The following is a 23,031-nucleotide window of genomic DNA, read 5'->3' on the forward strand; positions in this document are numbered from 1 at the left end:
CCTTAGTGAAGCCATGCTGGCTGTCACCAAGCACCTTGTTGATATTCATCTGCCTTAGCATGCCATCCAGGAGAATCTGCTCCAAGATTTTGCCAGACACAGAGGTGAGACTGAGTGGTCTCTAATTCCCTGGGTCATCCATTTTCCCCTTCTTGAAAATGGGGGTTATATTTCCCTTTTTCCAGTCGTCAGGAACTTCACCTGACTGCCATGATTTCCTAAATATGATGGCCAGCCGCTTAGCAACTTCATTCACCAGCTCCTTCAGGACCCACGGATGGATTTCATCAGGACCCATGGACTTGTGCACATTCAGATTTTTAAGATGGTCTCGAACCAGATCCTCTCCTACAGTGGGCCCAAGGTCTTCATTCTCACAGTCCCTGCGTCTGCCTTCCAAGACTTGGGTGGTGTGGTCAGAGCCTTTGCCAGTGAAGACCGAGGCAAAGAAGTCGTTCAGAACCTCAGCCTTCTCCAAATCCTGTGTAGCCAGTTCTACCGAGAGCTTCCTGAGGGGGCGTACATTCTCCCTAGTCTGTTTTGTATTTGCTATGTACCTGTAGAATCCCTTCCTGTTATCCTTAATATCCCTAGCCAAGTTTAATTCTAACTGGGCCTTAGCTTTCCTAACCGGTCCCTAGCTTCCCAGACAACATCCCTGTACTCTTCCCAGGCCACCTGTCCTTGCTTCCACTTATTATAAGCCTCTTTTTTCATTTGAATTTTCCTCAGGAGCTCCTTATCCATCCAAGGAGGTCTCCTGGCCCTCCTGCTGCACTTCCTTCTAGTTGGGATGCAACACTCCTGAGTTTGTAGCAGGTGTACTTGAACATCAACCAAGAGTCTTGGGCCCCCCTGCCCTCTAGGACTGTATCCCATGGAACCTTACTAAGCAGGTTCCTGAAGAGGCCAAAGTCTGCTCTTTTGAAGTCCAGGGCAGTGAGCTTGCTGCACACTCTTCTCACTGTCCTGAGGATCTCAAATTCAAGCATCTCGTGATCGCTGCATCCAAGGCTGCCCTGGAGTGTCACATTTCCAACGAGCCCTTCCCTGTTGGTGAGCACGAGGTCAAGCATGGCACCTCTCCTTGTCGGCTCCTCTATTACTTGTAGAAGGAAGTTGTCTTCCACACAATCGAGGAACCTCCTGGGTTGCTTGTGCCGGGCCGTACTGTCCTTCCAACAGATGTCAGGGTGGTTTAAGTCACCCATGAGAACAAGGGCCTGCGAGCGTGAGGCTTTTCCTATCTGTCTATAGAGTGCTTCATCCGCAGGTTCTCCTTGATCAGGCGGTCTGTAACAGATCCCCACAGTAATGTCTCCCATAGCTATATTCCCTTTAACCCTGACCCACAAACTCTCTGTGGACTGCTCACCTGTCCCCAGACAGAGTTCCATACTCTCCAGCCTATCCCTAACATAAAGGGCAACTCCCCCTCCCCGCCTGCCAGGCCTGTCTTTCCTAAAGAGCCTGTAACCTTCCATTCCAACACTCCAGTCATAGGAGCCATCCCACCATGTTTCTGCAATGCCTATTATATCATACCCCTGTAGATGTGCACACATCTCTAATTCCTCTTGTTTGTTCCCCATGCTACAGGCATTTGTAGAGAGGCATCTGAGCCGAGCTCCAACTGAGGCCAGCTTATTGGCTGGAGTCGTTGGGATATCTCTGCATTGCACTGAGCATTTATTGTAGGTGCTGGCAACTGACTGGGTGTGTTGGGATGGAATGATGCCCTCCTCCCCCAGCACATCTAGTTTAAAGCCTCCTTGACCAGTCTGGCAAGCCTCCTACCAAAACTGCTCTTTCCCTTCTTTATCAGACCAGCTCCACCAGCCCCCACTAGACCTGGCCTACAAACTTGGGTCCCGTGTTCAAGGAACCCAAACCCCTGACTATGACACCACCCTTTTAACCATTTATTAACCTGGCCAATCCTCCTAGCTTTTTTTAGGTCCTCCCCTGTATCCTGGAGAATTGATAAAAAGACTATCTGAGCTCCAGAGCCCCTAACCACCTCCCCCAGGGCTCTCTAGTCCTTTCTGTTTTCTGCAAGGTTTCACGTAAAAGAAATTACTGTAATAAACACCCTCCATTGCACACAGATTTTAAGGAGACCTAAACTTCTTCAAGTCATTTTTAAAAAAATTAAGGCAACCAATGAAAATTTGGCTGTAATTCTCCAAAAGAATTGCAAATGAACATGAAAATAATGGACTTTTTTTTTATTAAGTCCAAGTTTATAAAACCCCAATGTTTACATGTCAGGTAACAAGCAGCAGCATGCATTCAACCGGGCTACAACACGTGAAACGACAGATCTAGAGCCTCCTCACTCACAGCGGTGCTCTCTGTGTCAGCGGCAGCTCTGCTCTCGCACAGCGGTGAGATGCGGCTGCCCTCTGCTGACTGTGAGTGCCACGCAGCACAGCTGGGATGCACACATCTCTTTTCCCCTTTCACTTCTTGTACTGCGTAACTCAACGTTTACCTGCAGATGCACAGTTTCAATAAATTTCTCGTGGGGCTGCTTTTCAGGGCTAAACAGAAACTGGACCCTGCACACAGACTATTACTGCCCAATCCATCTATGTGCTTTGCTAGCCTCAAACTACCTGCTCCGACTAAAACCCTGAAGCTTTCAACTCCAGCCATAATTTTAACTTCATGAGCCAAGAGCACTTTTCAGCTAAACCAAGTCCCCTGTAATACCACTGGGTACCACAGTCTCAAGAATGTCCTGCTTCACCTGTATTTCTCTTGTAGTTCTTCCCACAAACTTCAAGAATATCGCCTGTATCAAGCACAAGTGCGGGAAGGATGAGTGTCAAAACAAATGACATCTATTTTCTTTTTGTGTATGCTGTACTTTTAAAAGCTTCACAAGGTCTAACCAGGAAAATGTATTTAACTTCTCATTTTCTTCAGTGTTGGGCCTAAGTTTGCCTTTTCTTTTCCCTCCCTTCAATTTTATTCTTTTTTTAGAACTAGGAAGATAAATCTTTAACTTTCCCATACGAAAGCAAAAATTCTCACATAGCTATAACAGACGGCAACACTGCTTCTAAGCCACCCTGCATTCACAGAATCTTCTTTGCAATTCATTTCCTCGCATGACCTTCCTGACAAACTTCCCAAAAAAGTACAAAATCACGAGTAACACACACTTCCACATCCTCCCAGGACTCCTCTTTACCTTTATGAACAAAGACAGGCAGAAAGGCTTCTTCTACCACCTCACTCAAGACAGCACAGTAGGAAACCTCATGATGCTAAGGTGACCCTAGCAAGCCAGCTGTGGCTGTCTACATTGACAAAATACTGTCACAGCTTATAGACTGGGAACAGATTTAGTATCAACTAATTCTACTGAGTCACTTTCCACTTAGGACAGACACTGTTTCAAATCCATGACAGGCAATCTGGCTTAGGATGTCATTTGAGTGAAGCATTTGAGACTTCATTTCTTAGAAAGCAAGCAGGTAAAACCAGCACCTTCATGCACACTCTCAGCAACAGACAGAAACCCAAATCATTTAAAAACAGGACAATAAGATAGGATTATCTTCTGGTGAGTTACAAGACTTACTTCCTGATCATAGAATATACCATCAGCATCATGTGTGCCTGGTCTTTCTTTACCATGTCTTGATTCTTTAACCAGGAGTCATTCAAGAGCACCTTTAAGAACACCTTACACTGGTATTTCACAGTAACAAAACCCTCCTCCAGTACTGATCATTTCAATAGCTCGGTTAAATGCCAAATATTTAAAACTACTGTTCTAATCAGAGAAGTTCTCATTATACACCAACCTCCTGTTCGCCCATGTTGCAGACATTTCTGAAAAAGTCAAGAGGTCACAAATACACTATTAGCTAATGAGCAGATCAGTGCTGTTACACTGAGAGACAGTGACTCAATCACAACACAAATGAATTCTGAAGTTAAACCATAGTAGCCTATGAACCATAGAACACTACCCAATACAGAAGAGGGTTGCTTGTTAATGATTAAGATGAATCATGCATGAGTTTTTAAACCCTGCCATAACAAGCAACACAATTTAGTGTAGAAAGGCTTATGACCATCTGAAGTACAAAAGACACTCAACTGAGCCAACTACTCCATAGTTCGTTTTAAAGCTCATCTATTCCGTACTAGATTTGCTGCATTTGAGATGGCACAAAATTCAACCTCACAAACGTATACAAATCATAAAATCCCCCTATGAAAGAAAGGATGGACAAGTCAATCTACCACATCCAGTTCCCTGTATCTTTTGGCACAACTGCATGCTGGCAGAAATCGTGACAGCAATCTTTCTCATTTATCGGAAATGTTAAAACAAAGCTGGTGCAACTGCATGTGTCTGCCCTTTAGAACACTTTTCACTTCTAAGACCCACTAACTTAGGCACTGCTTTCTGATTATAGGAACTTTTGTCAAATTTACATTTTAATAGAAAAGTGTTTGCATTAAGTTTTACTTCCAAAAACATCCTAAAAACAATAATAAATAAATACGAAAAAAAAAGACTCCATGGTTGGAATGCCAATTTCTCCTCTATTTTTTGTAGTAACAGCCAACAACCTAAAAACAGTTGCACTATTTTTGTTTCATTTGTAGCAGTGTTCTGGGTAAACCAAACAATCCTCTGCAAGGAGGAGCCTCCTACCTTCTGAGAGGAACAGAGGGCCCGATATGCAGAGTTGACCCTCATCATAGGGAAGTGTGTAGTCTGCCTGGAGCCCAGATCAGGGATATCACAAGGGTGCTCCCCAACCTGGTACACCCGACAGACTACTACCCACTGCTGGTCTTCCAGACAGGTGAGGGGGAAGCTGCTTCCCACAGTCTGAGGGGGATGAAGAAAGACTACAGGGCCTTGGGGCAGATGGTGAAAGAGTCTGGGGCTCAAGTGATCTTCTCCTCACTCCTTCCATCTTCCACTGATGATGTGGGAAGGAATGGGAAGATTCAGTCCATAAACGATTGGCTTCGAGACTGGCGCTACAGGCAGGGCTTTGGATTCTTTGATAACGGCTGGTTTTATAGGGCACCATTCTGGACAATGACAAATGGCAAAGGTTTGTCTCACAGAGGCAAAAGGATGCTGGGGCACGAATTAGCAGGGCTCATTTGGAGAGCTTTAAACTAGATTCGAAGGGGATGGGGTTGTAGCTGGGCTTGCCCCAGTGGGGCGGCGCTCCAGAATTGATGAAGACTGGGAGGCCTCCTATAATCCTAGGGTGAAATCGGTGTGCTCAGCTCGCTCCCTGAAATGCCTGTACACCAATGCGCGCAGCATGGGAAATAAGCAGGAGGAGTTGGAAGCCTGTGTTAAGTCAGGAGACTATGATCTGGTGGCAATTACAGAGACGTGGTGGGACAGCTCACATGACTGGAATATAGTCATGGAGGGCTATGTCCTTTTCAGAAAAGACAGGCCAGCCAGGAGGGGTGGTGGGGTTGCTCTTTATGTGCGGGAGCAACTACAGTGCACTGAGTTCTGTCCAGGGACAGATGACAAGCGAGTTGAGAGTCTGTGGGTGAGAATTAAGGGGCAGGCTGGCAGGGGGGATACTGTTGTGGGTGTCTGTTACAGACCACCAGATCAGGGTGAGGAAGTTGACGAGGCCTTCTACAGGCAGCTGAGAGCGGCCTCACAGTCACAGGCTGTGGTCGTCGTGGGGGATTTTAACTTCCCTGATGTTTGCTGGAAGGACCACTCGGCAACCCAGCCGCAGTCCAGGAGGTTCCTCCAGTTATGGATGATAACTTCCTCCTGCAAATGGTGGATGAGCCAACCAGGAGAGGAGCGCTGCTGGATCTCATCCTCACTAACAAGGAGGGTCTGGTCGAAGCAGTAAGGGTTGAGGGCTGCCTTGGTTGCAGCAACCACGAGATGGTGGAGTTCAGGATCTTGTGTGGTAGGACTAGTAGAATACCAAGTAGAATTGCAACCCTGGACTTTAGCAGGGCAAACTTTGGCCTTTTCAAGCAATTGCTAGGGGAAATCCCATGGGCAGGGCTGCTTGAAGGTAAAGGGGCCCAAGATAGTTGGCTGGCATTCAAGGATTGCTTTTTCCGAGCTCAAGATCGGAGCATCCCGACACATAGGAAGTCAAGGAAGAGGGCCAAGAGACCTGCGTGGCTAAATAGGGAATTGCTGGGTACGCTCAAGTGGAAGAGGAGAGTTTACAGGTCATGGAAGGAGGGGCTGGCCACTTGGGAGGAATATAAGGCTGCTGCTAGAGGATGTAGGAAGGCAGCTAGGATGACTAAGGCCTCCTTAGAATTAAACCTGGCGAGAAGGGTCAAGGACAGCAAAAAGAGCTTTTTCAAATACATGGCAGATAAAACTAACACCAGAGGCAATGTAGGCCCACTGATGAATGGGATGGGTGCCCTGGTGACAGAAGATACAGAGATGGCAGAGTTACTGAATGCCTTCTTTGTCTCTGTCTACTCTGCTGCAGGCAGTCCTGAAGAGCCCTGTACCCCTGAGACCTCAGATGAAGTCAGGTCCATGGAGCAGTTTGCCTTAGTCGATGAGGAATAGGTTAGAGACCAGTTGAGCAACCTGGACATCCATAAATCCATGGGTCCAGATGGGATGCACCCGCGGGTGCTGAGGGAACTGGCGGAAGTCATTGCTAGACCACTCTCCATCATCTTTACCAAGTCTTGGGAAACGGGAGAGGTGCCTGAGGACTGGAGGAAAGCAAATGTCACTCCAGTCTTCAAAAAGGGCAAGAAGGAGGACCCGGGTAACTACAGACCGGTCAGCCTCACCTCCATCCCTGGGAAAGTGATGGAACACCTTATCCTTGGTGCCATCTTAAGGCATCTCAAGGATAAGAGGGTTATGAGGGGCAGTCAACATGGCTTCACCAGGGGGAAATCATGTTTGACCAATCTCTTAGCCTTTTATGAGGAAGTAACACGGTGGATGGATGATGGCAGAGCAGTGGATGTGGTCTACCTTGACTTCAGCAAAGCATTTGACACAGTCTCCCACAGCATCCTCACAGCTAAATTGAGGAAGTGTGGTCTGGATGATCAGGTAGTGAGGTGGACTGCGAACTGGCTGAAGGAGAGAAGCCAGAGAGTTGTAGTCTATGGGGCGGAGTCTAGTTGGAGGCCTGTAACTAGTGGAGTGCCTCAAGGGTCAGTACTGGGACCAGTATTATTTAATATATTCATCAACGATTTAGATGAGGGAATCGAGTGTACTATCAGCAGGTTTGCTGATGACACTAAGCTGGGAGGAGTGGCTGACACGCCAGAAGGCTGTGCTGCCATCCAGCGAGACCTGGACAGGCTGGAGAGTTGGGCAGGGAATAACTTGATGAAATATAACAAGGGAAAGTGTAGAGTCCTGCATCTGGGCAGGAACAACCCCAGGTTCCAGTATAGGTTGGGGAACGACTTGTTAGAGCAGTGTAGGGGAGAGGGACCTGGGGGTCCTAGTGGATGACAGGATGACCATGAGCCAACACTGTGCCCTTGTGGCCAAGAAGGCCAATGGCATCCTGGGGTGTATTAGAAGGGGGATGGTTAGTAGGTCGAGAGAGGTCCTCCTTCCCCTCTACTCTGCCCTGGTGAGACCCCATCTGGAATATTGTGTCCAGTTCTGGGCCCTTCAGCTCAAGAAGGACAGGGACCTGCTGGAGAGAGTCCAGCGCAGGGCAACAAAGATGATTAAGGGAGTGGAGCATCTCCCTTATGAGGAAAGACTGAGGGACCTGGGTCTCTATAGTTTGGAGAAGAGGAGACTGAGGGGTGACCTTATTAGTGTATATAAATATATAAAGGGGGAGTGTCACGAGGATGGAGCCAGGCTCTACTCAGTGGCAAACAATGATAGGACAAGGGGTAATGGGTACAAACTGGAACAAAAGAGGTTCCACTTAAACTTGAGAAGAAACTTCTTCTCAGTGAGGGTGACGGAACACTGGAACAGGCTGCCCAGGGAGGTTGTGGAGTCTCCTTCCCTGGAGACATTCAAAACTCGCCTGGACACATTCCTGTGTAACATTATCTAGGTGTTCCTGCTCCGGCAGGGGGATTGGACTAGATGATCTTTTGAAGTCCCTTCCAATCTCTAGCATACTGTGATACTGTGATACCTGCAAAACCTTGACAAATACACGGTTACAGTTCAGCTGCTGTTTTCCATAAAAAGCATTCCAGTATAGCACACATACCTTCTCTTTCTACATCAGCATTAACAAAATAAGTATTTCTTAAAGTGTAAAGAATCACAGCAATGAATATACATTAATCAAACAGCTCTGCTATTTATAAAGTCTGGAGTCCAATTGTAAGAAGACCCGTTATTAGCAAGGTGCATGTATCAGATTAAATCCATTACTGAAACAAGGAAGTGCTGCATATGTATGTCTTGCTGAGGTGTAATCATGCTGCTAGAGCTGCCCAAGAAATATGGAATCTAATGATATTTTCCTCATTAAATGGAGGACACCGTTAGTTTCTTCTATAAAGTAACATGATGATTTCCCTAATTAGCCATTTGCAGAGCTAGAATTCCAACCCATCAGTAGGTAAGGGTATTTTACTTAAGTTTTAATAAAAGGTGGTATCACTCACACTAATCATCTCTTCAAGATGTCACAGGTTTTTCCCCAGTAACTTACAATTCTGAGCTCCAAACAGCTTATAACAGGATACAGCAATACCAGCTCTCAAAAATAGAATTCAGGCCCAATTATTACTCAATTGGGTTTTGGTTTGTTTTTGTTTTCCTAGCAGCATTTCAGACAGCAATAAAATGAAATGCAGGTACAGGTTTTCCCTGTTGAGAAGTGGCAGTCATGCAGGAGATTTTCAGAATTAAAGAAACAGGATTATAAAACCACAGAATTGACCCAGGGCCTTTGTCATATGGAGTACTTACAGTTAGAATCATAGAAACATAGAATAGTTAGGGTTGGAAAGGACCTTAAGATCATCCAGTTCCAACCCCCCTGCCATGGGCAGGGACACCTCACACTAAACCGTCTCACCCAAGGCTCTGTCCAACCTGGCCTTGAACACTGCCAGGGTTGGAGTACTCACAACGTACTTGGGCAACCCATTCCAGTGCCTCACCACCTTCACAATAAAGAACTTCCTCCTTATATCTAACCTGAACTTCCTCTTTGTAAGTTTGAACCCATTATAATTAATATTGCAGTGTGACAAGATTTCAAAACTGACAGTAGAATTCTGGAAGCTGTTTCAGATTTCATCTATTTCAATATAGCAATTCTAATCACAAATGAAACAACTAAACATGTTACGCTACTATGTCAGACAAAACTGAAGTTAAAACTAAACTGAGGCTGGAGTTCTGGGCAACAAGGCAAAATACTTAATACATGTCGTAAATGCAAGAAAAATTTAATTACTGCAGAGCAGATGTGACATCTGTGCAAGCAGTGGTGCTACACATCGTTAATTACAGGCATTTCACACCAAGTGCTACACAAGATAATGTAAGCAGCAATGACATCAGCTCCTTCCTATCTCTTGCCCTAGTGACATTCTTTTTTTCATTACAAGGGTTACTTCTTCCACGAGTGTCATCTTAGATATCTCACATGTTCATGTTTGAACAAACTCTACTTACATAAGCTTTTTTAAATAAACCTCTGCAGTTTCAAAATTAACATACATTTATATTTTATAGCGTCTTAAAACAGCAGCTACATGCAAAGCTGTAACAAGTGAACTAAATTCTAAACCCCTGATGAATGTTAATATTGTGTCCTTTTAAAAAATAACTATTTTTAGAATTTTCACTAGCTAAGACCTAAATATTGTTTCCATTTATGCTGTAATTAAAAGACCCCCTAATTTGCTTCTAGCACAGTCTTGATTTATTAAGACTTTTCAAGAATTCAGCCAGAAAACTATTTCTGGTGGTTTATGGGAGGCTACTGTGCACTCCTGCAATTCCAAATGCCAAGTTATTTAAAGAAGGAAGTACACATACAGGTATGTATGAGTTAACATGCAGTCCCTAAAACTGATTGGGAGATGCAGCTGGGAGACAAATCTTACGAGGCACATGCTCCATCAGAAACCTAGCTGGTACTAGAACATGCCTAAATTACTCCGGTATAGCCCAAGATATAAAATGAAAAGCAAGCAACTATGACTCTTCCCCTAGGTATTTTTTTTCTGTGGGCATTGCTGCCACCACATGGCTGAACAGCTGAACTACTCCTACACTTCCTGTGCCTAGCAGATGCTAACCAGCTCAGCATGCTACTCCTTCTACACACCCTCTCATTCCAGCTTTCTACTCCAACCTCACACAAAGCCCCATCATTGCCACTGTCTTCCCAAATTACTTCCATCTAAAAGAAGATAAGAAGGAACCGAAAGCATTCAGATCTTGCTGACAGTCTCTCCCCAAGTACGAGCCACCAGCTGTAAGGAGCATTTCAATGCTGTAGAATTATGCCAAGCCAATATTCACAAAGAGAAAAGAAAATCTTACAAGTGCCAATCCAGGTAAATGAAGCCTAACTGATGTGCCAACAAAAGGCTGAAATAGTTCCTTTTGTGATCTATAGATGCCAAAAGCAAAGAAATACCAGCATATGCTACAGCTATGCATTTCACTCCATCTCCTGTGGGATAAGGCTGCAGTGGTCTGAATAACTCGGCAGCACTCTTGCAGAGTTTGGGCCTGACTTCCATGTATTTGAGCATCACATTCAAAATAATCCAAAGAACCAGGCAGTTGTCAGTAAACACCATATATCGTATCTTTGTTTTCTCTAGGTGATCAATGAAGACATGAGCCTATAGGCTCACAGTTCACTTTTATTTGCACAACATTTTCCCTATAGCTTTCTAGAAGAGAAGGGGGAAAAAAAGTATCATGTATGATGACAAATCCCATGTATCATTTGGCAAGGCCAGAAAGGAAGTCAAAATGCCCCAGGGCTTCTTGAAGAAAGCTAGGCTGCAGAAACCATTAATTTAACAGTCACTACCTCTGAAGGACTGCCCAAGAGAACATCTCAATCAGTCAAGTAAGATGTAAGACAACTCATGAGTTGCTTTCTCTTGCATACCAATCAAGAAAAAAAAAAGATGCGAGTACACTCACCTTTTTTGCCCTCTGTGCTATATTAGGCGTTCTAGTGAGAAGCTTTTCAATCAGGTATTCTCTATTCTGCAAAACCAACATTTGGTAAGTTAAAAATCAATACAAGGCAAGAAGAAATTTCATGTAGATTTTAAGGCAGAGCAAAATTTACTTGTAGGGTTAAACGTTTTACCTTGGCTTTCTGGAAAAATTTGCATTTTAAAAGTTCTGCTGCTGTGGGCCTGAAAGATCAATAATAAATTAGAACAGAAAACAAAGACCCCTCTCAGTGAATACAGTACAAGACGTTAGTTAAATGGTACGTCTCTAACACTTTTGAATTAGTACTGTATGAATGGGGAATGAATGACAAATAGCTACTGAATTAATTCACACATACTCACCATATACGAAAAAAATAAGCCTCTCTACGGCAAAAATACAAAAAAAAATAAAAATCAGCCTCTAAGTTGCCAATTTCCCCCCTTTTTCTTTCAACATAAATGTATTTTATCCTTAAAACAAATAAAAACATAATCAGGTATTACGTTCTGCCCCACGGAGACCCTATGGGTGCAACCGAGCTTTGCTCCACAGCAATAAAAGAATAATTACATTTTCCAAACAGCAGTACCAATACCTGATACCAGCATTCTTTTATACTTTGTTGATGTCAGCAGGCATTCACAAAAAAACTATACTGACACTATCAGTATGATGCATAAACCAAACAGAAAGTCATCAGGAGCATCTTCCACCCAAACTGACAAATAAAAAAAACAAAGCAGCCCAGGCATTTCATATTTACTTGCAGTTCTGCTTAAGTCTTTTTCTTCCTATCATTGCCAAATTTAGGATTTTTGACATTTTCAACAGATAACCACAATCTCACAGCTACCAAATTCAAACAGCAGGACTTGTCTCTCCTAGCTTCAGGGATCTAAAAAACTACTTATCTAGGCAAAGGCAGACTCTAGTACTGAAGCTGACTCTGAAGAGAAAGCAAAGCATCTCCTGGGATGAAATAAAATCCTCCAGGCTCTTTTCATTAGGAGCCCATACCCCCACAGCCAAGAGTAATTTTGACACAGCTAAATTTAGGGAAACCAAAATCTCCAGGAGTCATTATTTCTAAATGCACAGAAGCAACATCTGCTATAGTTTCCAATTTGAATTAGAGCAAGAGACTGGATATAGTACAAACTAGGTAAGACAATGGGAAGTTGAAATCTGGAAAATTTTGGTCTCAAGAGAAAAAAAAGAAATTTGAACTATCTTATTTCTCCAAGGACATATCTGAACAGCAAGTGAAATATTAAGTAGTGTTAAGTAGTGTGTATGCACATATCAGCTCACTCCCACTAGAAATAATGAAACTCCCGACATCAACTAAAAGCATCCAATTTAGAAACACATACTAGTTCCACATAGCATGTATTTCTTTTCTCCTCCAAAACACCAAACTCTACAGTAAAAGAGTTATTATTAGTGGTACTGTGGAATCAGTACCATGAGGCTTAGCAGTAATTCACCTATAAATCTTGGATGAGCAAAAAGGGGAGCATTCACCTTTTGGGTCAAAATTTTAAAGCCCTATTTCAAATTAACTCTTAACTTCAAGACAAGTTTCAGTGATCCAGTACCATCACATCTTGTAACAGGGATATGCACAGTTAAAAGCCTGATCCTTAGTGAAGTTTTATTCAAACTAGTATTCTCCATTTCTCTACCATTAACTATGCCAGACACTTCTGAACTGCTCTGGACATGCCCTCTGGGCCTGTTTTCCACAGAGGCCATGGCAATGAATTGCAACCGAGGACTGTAAGCAGCATCCTTGGCACTGGAGAGAAACACCTATGCAGATCCCAAAAAGAAAAACATCATGGTCTGAAACATTAGTGCAAACCCAGTCCCCAGATTTGCCACAAAGAACAGGCACTTCTTCCACAATTGATACAACATCAATGGAGGCATCTCCATGCAAAATTGTATTCTGGATTGGGAGAAACAAAAAATAGCAATGACCCCACAATATAAGGACACTCACTACTCAGTTAGAGTAACTGGCACACAGATCTAAGCACCTATCTGGTCTAATTGTTCAATTCAAGGCAACCCCAAGTATGAAGCTATTGCACATGTTTAAATCTCAGTGTAATAAATTAGCATAATTAGTTTAAACACTAGTATTTCAACACTGATTTGGTAACTACAGATCAAATAACTCAGCACTATGTATTCAAGGAGAGAAGGAAAACCCATTTTAATTCTCAACTTCTCGTGTCTGCATACCAATTTAATCTTAACCTTAAACTTGCTGGGCACTGGAAACTAAAAGAAGCTTGATTATATGTCACACATTTCATCCTTATCTGTAAACAGCCTAACTGCAGTGCTAAGCTTAACACTTGCTACTAAAACCACCAATTGTAAGGGGTTTGGGAATCTGAAACTATACACAAATGACCTTTCAGTGAAAAAAAAAAAAAGAAAGAAGAATGTGAAAGATTTCAAGAATAAAGAAGTTGCCACACAATCTTTTTCTTAATTATCCTAGTTTTATCTAGTATTGCTGCTGTCACCTTTTTGACTTGACTCCCTACAACAACATCCTGGATTAAGCTAGCACAACATCAATAAAGATAAATACCCACCATAAAAGACCCACACTCAATCAGTATCGTTCTCTCAGAACTATCTCTTTCCATAGAAATACCAGCTCTGAAACTCTTCAAAAAAAAGTGATACATTAAATACCCTTAGGAAATAATGTTAATTAGAATGTGCTTGCTCCAATTCCTCAGCAAAAGAAACCTACAACAATGGGTCAGCATAAAAATTAATAAAGGATAAATAAACTAATTGTTCTGGGAACCTGGGACCTCAGCAATAGTTTTGAAACAGCTGTTCAAAAATTTCATCATCTTGGCTATCTCATTCACAAAACACAGCAAGAACAAATCATAAAGATACTACGACATGCAATTGACTACATAAACATGAGGAAAACTCTACATGAGCTTAGAGCCTCTAACTTTACAGTAAAAAAATATATACCTCTTAATAAGTAATTTTCTCTGGAAATACCCAAGTTACTAAGTTTATGTCACAAAATAAGAAAAATAAAAATAAAGTTGTTTTTTTTTATTTATTTTAAAGGCCAAGAAACTGATGTGTTTGGTTACCAACAGTTCCTTCTGCTCAGTCTAAACAGTCTTGTTAGACTTATGCACAATATCCAGATTTATACCTTCCCTCAGATGAGGATTAACATGTAGAGCAAGCACTTTTGTTTGATCAGAGTTTGATTCAACAGTATAATAAATAAAGCAGGTTAACCACCCAGAAGAAGAAAAAAACCTGAATGACAATTAAGAGGCAATTTCTTCTCCTCAAACAAAGATGACTGAAGGCTGCTATTCACAAAATTCAAATCATACACTTAAACATGGTGTTTAAACACTGGAAACTTAAGTAGCCTGTGTATTTAAAAAAAAATAATTCTACTGTACACGGCAAAAATGACCTACCTTTTGGAAGGATCTTTTTGAAGGCATAATGAAATTAGTTTTCTAAAGGACTTGCCATACTTTTTCATCATCTCCTTGTCCTCTACACCTGTCTCTAAAGTGGGAGGGTCATTTTGAAGTGTCAGCATTAGCACCTACAGTAAACCCAAAGAAGAGGTACTGTAAACAAAATCAAATCCAAGCATGTGGAAATTAAAGGAGAATAATATTACACAGAATACATATATTTAGACATCTTGAGTTGCTATTGGAAATGAAGCAGTAGTAACTATCTAGCAGAATTAATACAGCTAACAGCATTAAGAATACAAAGTGACTGTTACTTTCATAGGAGGGTATTTGTGATAAGGTGCTGCTCCTGTTGCTAACTCAATGGCTGTTATCCCAAAACTCCACATATCAGCCTTGAAGTCATAACCTCGCACCTGGAATAGAACCAGAAAAGAAAAACAGGTTAGTGATATCTCAAGTTCAAGAAATTAAAGAGTGAAAGTTTGGGGTTTTTTGGGTTTTGGTTTGTTTAAAATTAAGAATACCTGCTCCATTACTTCAGGGGCCATCCAACATGGAGTACCAACAAACGTTTTCCTTACTTTGTTACGAGTAACGTCACCTCCTGTTGCTAAAAATGCACTAACACCAAAATCTGGGAAGGGGGGAAAAAGAAGTCAAAATCTGTTAAACTATAAACAGCAAAGCAAAACTTTTACACTTTAGAAATTAAGTCAATTCGTAAAGGCCTACTAACAGTAACTCTCCATTGCAGAGCTTACCTTTGTTTCATGACACATTATTGTTGAAATGCTGTGGAAGAGACGGTACAGTTTCGTCTGGAAGATCTACACTAGGACATCCTCAAGTTTAACCTCCTAGTATGTGTCTTCCTGAATAAGGTTACAAAGGGCTCCAGTACATTTGCCACCTAAGGTTTTTGAATGTGCACTCTGAGCCAAGTTTTGAACGGTCTGCATCTGCTTTTCTTCAAAAATAAGGAGCTACTTCAGTATAGCTATCAAATTTGAAAGCACTTTAAACAAGAGGGAATACTATATATAATTTTAAAACTCATGGAGGTTTAACAAATCAAAAATAACCAGCAAAGTGATCAACAACGTGTATTTAATATTAGATGATGACACAGCTTTTTCCAAATTCCAACATACATATATATAAAAAAGAACTGTTCTGTTAACCTGTTACTATGTCAGGAACAGCTGTATGAGAGACACAGGAGGAAAATGGAAGAAAGAAGAGCATGTTACCAATGTATGGAGAAATACTGTCACTTTGACTAGAGCTATATCAAGAGTATTTCAGTCACACTGAAATCAAGTAGTTTCCTATAGATGTACTTCAATTTTTGTTTTCCTATTTTTTGTTGTGAATTAAAAAAAAAACAAAACAAAACCAAATAGTAACTACAGAAAATGTAATTTTACTGCTTTCCGTTAAGCATCACAGACTCAAATTCTGTACCTCTTCTACATCATTAGAACACAAAGAAACAGTAGCCAAGAAGCAAGCTTCAAGCAACATTCTTTAATTTTCCCTGCAGCTTGCCTGATGAATAAAAACCCCTATTTTTTCTCCCAAAAGTCTGTAAGTTACAAGAATAGACAGGTTTTATACATATTTTTGAAAAGCATGAACAGCCTCAGAAACACCTGCTTCGAAGTTTTTCATGCCCTAAAACTCAGCACTGGTATTAGTGACAGTTTTCAGAATAGGAACTATTCTATGTAAGGAAAAGCTGAATAGGCAGAAATAAAAAAATAAAGTAGATCTTTTACAGGTCCTTTCAGGAACTGAGACACCCAGCTAAAATCCTGACTTAACCTTTGCTCCCCTACTGCTGTTCTTCCCTATTAAGATAACACTGATTTTGAAAAGGACAACAAAACATAAACAGAAATGGGAGAGGGAGGACATGAAGAAAAATAAGCAAAACAAAAAACTAAGTAAATTCTCTTTTTGCATGACCTTCAAAATGAAGTATTGTTAACACCTGAGAAAGATGTGATGAGTATTTGAGTCAAGTGAACATTTCAGTATAATACTAGTCAAACATGGTTGCATGTTTATAGACGGAAAGAACACCTTGACAGCTGCTCAATAAAAACTAGACTTTAATTTCCCTTCCAGGCATAGCTTTCACAAATACTGGTTACTTAAGAAAAGACATGACCTACAGTGGCAAGCTTCCTATCACATAGGAGACGAATTATTACTGAGAACAAGTTACATAAAGAAAGGGAAATTTATTACAAGGAAAGAGCTGAACAATTCAACAGTGTTAGGCATTAAAAGTCACAGCTAATACCAAAGGAAAAACAAACTTAATGAAGAGCCCTGATTTAACTGTATTAGTAAAGCATTCTGAAATTAAATAGAGCTGCCCAAATAAGCATAGCTTACAAATTATTTATTCCCTAATATCTTCTTCACCTCAACAAGGGTTGTGCACTTGGCCAAGCCTCAGCCAAAGCCAACAATCCAGAGTTAGTGTTAGGCATTGGGTTGGGAGAGAGACGAAGCCTAGGACCTCCAAGGGAGCTGGGCTGCAAAGAGACCACTAAGGGAAGATACAGGCTGCAAAAACATTTTGAACCCAACACCTTTTTCACCTCAGTCAGGACTCAGGCTCTTGGCCAAACCTCAGCCATAACCAAACTCTAGGGATCAGGCCTGGGAGAAAGACAAAGCCACTGCTTCCATGGCAGGGAAGCTGCAAAGCAGTTGCTGCAGAAAGACACAGGCTGCAAAAATACTTCATCCTAACTTTCTCACCTTGGCAATGGTGGTGGACTTTGGACTAAAGCTCAGCCAAGGCCATGGGTAGGGTTATGGTTAAGATAGGGAAATAAAGCACATGGTCCCTATGAGAAGGCAGCTGGCCAAGGAAAGCTTGGGCTGCCACAGCTGTCCCTGCTAAATCTTTCTCCTGCATCTGGTTTGAGTATCTGAGACAGAGGCTCTGCATATTTTTCAACAGATCTTTTCCCAAACATTTCTGTGGGTATGGATTACCACAGGAATTAACACCCTGAGAACCACTGGTGCAATGGGTGAGTTCACACAGCCACTTACGCACAAAACCAAAAAGAAGGATCTTCTGCCAAGATTCCTAAAAACATGCATTCCTTTTCTGACAGGTTTTACTGAAACTGTCATTTCTTGTATGGACTAAATGCATCATGCAGCCCATACATTCTACACATTCCACTAATCGCTGTGTATGACTGCTTTTTGCTACATGTTCCTTACATATCTGCTCCTTACACATCTGCTGCTTCACTGGTTTCTTGCGTACTTTGACTTTAGAAAGCAGAAACCCTGATGAAGTACCAATCACCTTGTTTGCTCAACACCAGATGTTACAAACCCAATAATTTTAAGTAGAATGTTGGAGCTGAGGAGCTGCAGTGACTGTTTAATATTATATTTGTGAAAAATTCAAGTTTCCTGCTCTGTACAGCAGAACTTCATACTTTCAGAAAAACAACCTCCACAATTTACACAAAAATGTGTATTTTCCTCTTTCCCACCAAAGACTGAGCAGATTCTCTGTGCAGAACCTGCAAGGTCCATTATGGGAGGTCTCTGTAGAGCTACCCCAATTCTTTGAAGAATCTATGCTCTTCTATATCTACACAATGTCTTTTGTCAGAAAAGCACTGGGGTGAGCTTCATTTGTGAGAGACACAGTCCCTCAGAACCCAGAAATCCTAACGGGCAACTCTGTCCTCAAATATTACACCACATACACATTAGCAGTGTGTGCTATGGAGACATCATTTCATTATAGAACCTTGGGGTACAGGAGAAAAAGCAGTCAAAACAATGAAAGTTCTTCTAACGAATAAAAAGAAGTAAAATTATGAGATACGCGTTGCCCTAAGATGAAAGGAAGTTTTACCTTGTCATGGCAAAAAGATGTCAAAAGGATGAATTTTAGCCTCTTTGACATTCAAAATTGGCTATCACTTAATCTGCAACATTCAGTTGTCCCAAAGAGAACAGCCCAGCCCAACAAAGAAACTAGTTTGACACTGCTGCACTTTTCACCTGAACATCAGAAACAACCTGGTATTGAAATAATACATCACAGAAAGAGACATCCCACGTATCTATCCAGCCACTGAACTTCCTCAGTGCCACACAGAATGGAATGCCCTAGAAGCACAATTAAAGTTTTACTCATTAAGATGCCTACAGCAAAAAGGAGGAAAAGGTCAAGAAGCCAAGTCCTGGAACTGAACTAGAAAAGGATAAATGAAGCTGTTGTTTGAATGTTATCAGACTACTGGAAGAGTAGTTTTGATTATGTGTGAAAGTAATGATCTAAAGTCAACACCCTTGTTTCAGATGACTCAGGAGATTTTTATCTTTCAACTTTTCAGTTATTATTTTTAATTAAGTTGGCTGTTTGGACATCTACTGCTTTACAATATGAGAAGATCTAAATAACAGTTGAACAACACAAGACCTAGAATCTCAGCAGTTGTCCAGAGTGCTATGCAAAGCGAAGACAACTGTGGGGTAAAATCAAGTGAATAAATAAATATTAAGTATCATTAGAATTCAAGTCCGTAAAATTGAGTACCTACTTTAAAAGTCTTGAACTCAAAATGGAAGACTTAAAACTGCTCCAATGGTTTACCTGCCAGCCAATCTCTGCCCATCCAGTCCCATAGATTTACGACACTGGCATACTATATATAGCCTTTAAAATATACGTTTACACAGTACTTTGAAAGCATTGTTCATATAAAAAAAGAACTTCTGGCTATAGCCATTTTTATTACTGAGGGCTACTAAACAATGCTTTCATTGCTGGGTCATAAACTATGAACTATGAAAGGCCTGAGAGTATACTGGGAGAGAGGGCATGTATCACCATTTGCTCACTCTATTTTCCAGATATCCAGTACTAACTTGAGAGATGAGATATGGGGTCTTGCTCAGTACTTAAGCTTTTATAAACACCAAATAATTTGATTCTTACAGACTACCACTCAAGAAGCGTATCAATACATTCAGAGGACACTTAAGATGCTAAACTGTATCAAACCAATACCATTACAAGACAAATGGTAGAAATGCCAAAAATAATTTGCAGTGAAATATATTTCATGCATCTCAGTGACAAGTTACAGCCATCATACATAGGTGATTCAAAAGAAAACATCAAGAGGACATTAAAATTTTACCAATATATTTGATGGAACACAGAAAAATATTGAATAATTTCTAAATCATGTATCATTAATCAAGAATCTTGAAATCTGAAACTGGGTAACTTGCAGCTACAGCCTGCCAGAAGGAACAGTTAAAAGCCAACAGAAAAATTTGTATCTTTTGCCCCTAATTCTGCTTCAATTTCCTTTTATTTAGTCATTATTCTACCACCACCATTACCTGCTATTTGTACAGAGCCATCTTCACCCAGAAGAATGTTGCCAGCCTTCAAATCCCTAGAATGTACAAACAGAGGTTAGTATGAAAGTACGTGCATGCACATTTTCATAGATAAATACATATTGTATTCTAGTTTCACAAAATAGCATTTTAAAATTTAAAAGACAGAAACAGAGACCGAAGTATAAAAACAATTTGATTTACAATAAAAGAGAGTGCAGAACTCAAACTCTCATAAACTCTCTCTCTTTATAAAAGACCCAAATTCATCTTTGGCATAAAACAAGAAGGATCCAGGGATGGATTTTAAGAACAAAAATACTGAGGTCCAAAGTCTGTTTTACCACCTTTTGTAAATATAATCTGAGAAACTGAGAACTTTCAGAGCTTTAAAGCAAGAATTAATGCTCTCACATCCCACTGCACCACTAATGAAAAGCTGGAAAAAGTTCTCCTCTTTGACTTCGTCAGAGAAGATACCCATTTTCAAGGAAGGTAAATATACTGTAGATTTCTACTCAATAAAATTACGAAAAGCTCACAAATAGCAACCATATTTTGTCATCGGTTATCTGACACTGAAACTGTCAAAAATGCAGCATGTGCTTAACAGTCACTATATCCATTTAACACATCACTGACACATATCGTTAAGAAACTTTCTGGGTGGTTGTTTTTTTTTTGTTGGTTTTCATTTTTGTTGTTGTTGGGTTTTGGGTTAGGGTTTTTTTTTTTTTACAGAAATATGCACCCCATTCTTAATGCACAGGATAAATCTTTCATGCAGAACGTTATCATAAATGGTTAAGAATCTGAGCAAACTAATCTTTCCAATATTCACTGAAAATTATTAACACATTCCTACTGAAAGGTAACATAACCTGCTTCCTTACGCATAAAAAAGATTGCATTGAAATAGCAGAACAAAATCCCTGAACAATTTGGAAACATCTCCAACTGGCAAATACCATTTGGATAGCGTTCCCTGAAATACCACAACATACATGAAAAAAGAAAAGCACACTCTGTTGTCTTGAACAGGACTTCTATGGTACTGCACCATTTACAAATTACATGTTATAAAAAAGGAGAAATCTCAGGTGTACAAATAGATGTCTCCTTAAAGAACAGATGTATCCTTAAAAGCTAACGAATGTTCCTTTTGCAACATCAGCGTAACAGAAGATTACGAATTAAGGTTTGAGGCAGATCTTTGGCATTCCAGACCAGAAGTCAAGATAATTGTTCTTTATTTCTCCATTTATCTCAATTTTCTCTCTGCAAAGGGAGGAGATGGTTCTTGATTTATATCAGAAGCAGTTCATTTATAAGATGAGGCATAAGAAGTACACATAAAGAACAATTACCCTGCTACATCTGCACTACCTCCATTCTCAGAGTTCTGTCTGCAGCAAATATGATTTTTATTTAAAAGATTCGCTTATAAAAGGCTAGTGTTTGGAACAGACAGAAAGCCTGTTGTAGAAACCTCCCTTTAAAGGCAAATTCACCTCAGTAAAATTAATTAGGGAGGTCAGAGTACAGCCCTTCCAACACCTAAACACTGGAAGCAACCTGTGGTTTGCTACAGCAGATATGGATAAATCATCCTAGGGGATCTGCACAATTTACACTGAGGAAGTCAGTGGAGACAGAATATATAGAAGAGAGCAATCACTAGATGATACACCAAGATGTAGTTCCACAGTATTAATACCAGCTTCATGTGTGGTCATAGAGGTCTGTAGAGCTGTAACAGACATTACTGATTACCAGGAAAAAATAAATTTCACATTATATAGCAGTGCCTGTGTGCCCAATGTTACAGGTTTACTGTGCAACACAACCAAGTCACAGACCATATCACACAAACTAGATTCAGATCAGATTATCTGGAGTACCAGCAGACACAAGAACATAGACCACAGTCCTGGCATACTTAGTATAGCACAGACCTATCCTAATTGTAGGAGAAACAGAGTAAAGACCAGGCAAGTACTAAGCATTAGTGACAACTTGCAGTAAAGATTACAGCATCTGCCTGGGCATTATTATTTGGTAATTACTGATGGCATTTACGGTATGTGAAAGGGACCGTACAATTTGTTTAGCCAAGCAACTGCAGCTGACCAGTATTAACAAACAATACATACAACTTTGAAAATGCTTTTCATTGTGTATATGATCCTACCTGTGAATTTGCCCATTCCTGTGTAGATAGTCTAAGCCCTCCAAAACTTCCTTAAGAATTGTTGCTATTATGGGTTCTTCAAGGACACCATTTTTGTGCTCACCTCGGTTCACAATATACTTTATTATATCAAGCATTGAACCTACATTGAAGATCCAGAAAAGAAGCATATAAACAAAATTATCAATCAAATTTTTGAGAAACTTATATTTCTTCATTCTTTTCATGCTACCGCAATTTAAGTCTTTGCATGTAAGTTCTCGGAACAAAGCACACCACTACCTTCAAACAAGAAAGCACCATTTTTGTCAAGAATACTGTGACACTCAATGATTCATTAGAAAGATCTGCTAACAGCTTGCTAACATAGCATTTATTAAAAATTCTGGAGTATCCCACATTTAACAGCAAAGGTTTTGGTTTATTATCCTGCTTAGATTATGGCTCATGTGTCCACAATGAAGACATGCAAGACTGGAAGGAGGTAGTCTCTGCCAACAAATGATGACAACATTCCTAGTGACACCCAGTTTTAGACTGAACTTCAGTTATTAGAAATCTCAAGGAATCTAACAGCAACATTTTCTTTTTATCCAAGCATTTTTCAGCAGCTCACAGTAAGTTCCTCTCATGAATCAGTTTTCTCTCAGGGTCTATGCTTGCTTTTGATTGAACTGAACAATCAAATCAAATGTTACGTAAGAAATGTTCTTTTATGAGGACATCCCATCCTTGCTTTCTAACATGATGGTGCAGTAGTCTGCTGCCCTCAAGAC

At 40.7% G+C, this 23,031-nt stretch overlaps 1 protein-coding gene across 4 annotated transcripts in view; it reads right to left on the reverse strand.

The window, feature by feature from the left end:
* STK39 (serine/threonine kinase 39) overlaps positions 1-23,031 on the reverse strand; it is a 107,738-nt gene that overhangs the window by 59,531 nt on the left and 25,176 nt on the right. For all 4 annotated transcript variants that reach the window (XM_057423793.1, XM_057423789.1, XM_057423790.1 and 1 more), the window contains 7 exons: positions 22,256-22,397; positions 20,065-20,120; positions 15,183-15,292; positions 14,970-15,071; positions 14,647-14,780; positions 11,307-11,355; positions 11,135-11,200 (listed from right to left, as the gene is read on the reverse strand). In XM_057423793.1, the coding sequence (XP_057279776.1) occupies positions 11,135-11,200; positions 11,307-11,355; positions 14,647-14,780; positions 14,970-15,071; positions 15,183-15,292; positions 20,065-20,120; positions 22,256-22,397 (659 nt within the window). The remainder of the gene's footprint in view (positions 1-11,134; positions 11,201-11,306; positions 11,356-14,646; positions 14,781-14,969; positions 15,072-15,182; positions 15,293-20,064; positions 20,121-22,255; positions 22,398-23,031) is intronic.

The sequence above is a fragment of the Pezoporus wallicus genome, unplaced genomic scaffold (genome assembly GCF_028554395.1).
Source record: "Pezoporus wallicus isolate ANWC-B61680 ecotype Strahan unplaced genomic scaffold, APGP_CSIRO_Pwel_v1 contig_1181, whole genome shotgun sequence".
NCBI lineage: Eukaryota > Metazoa > Chordata > Aves > Psittaciformes > Psittacidae > Pezoporus > Pezoporus wallicus.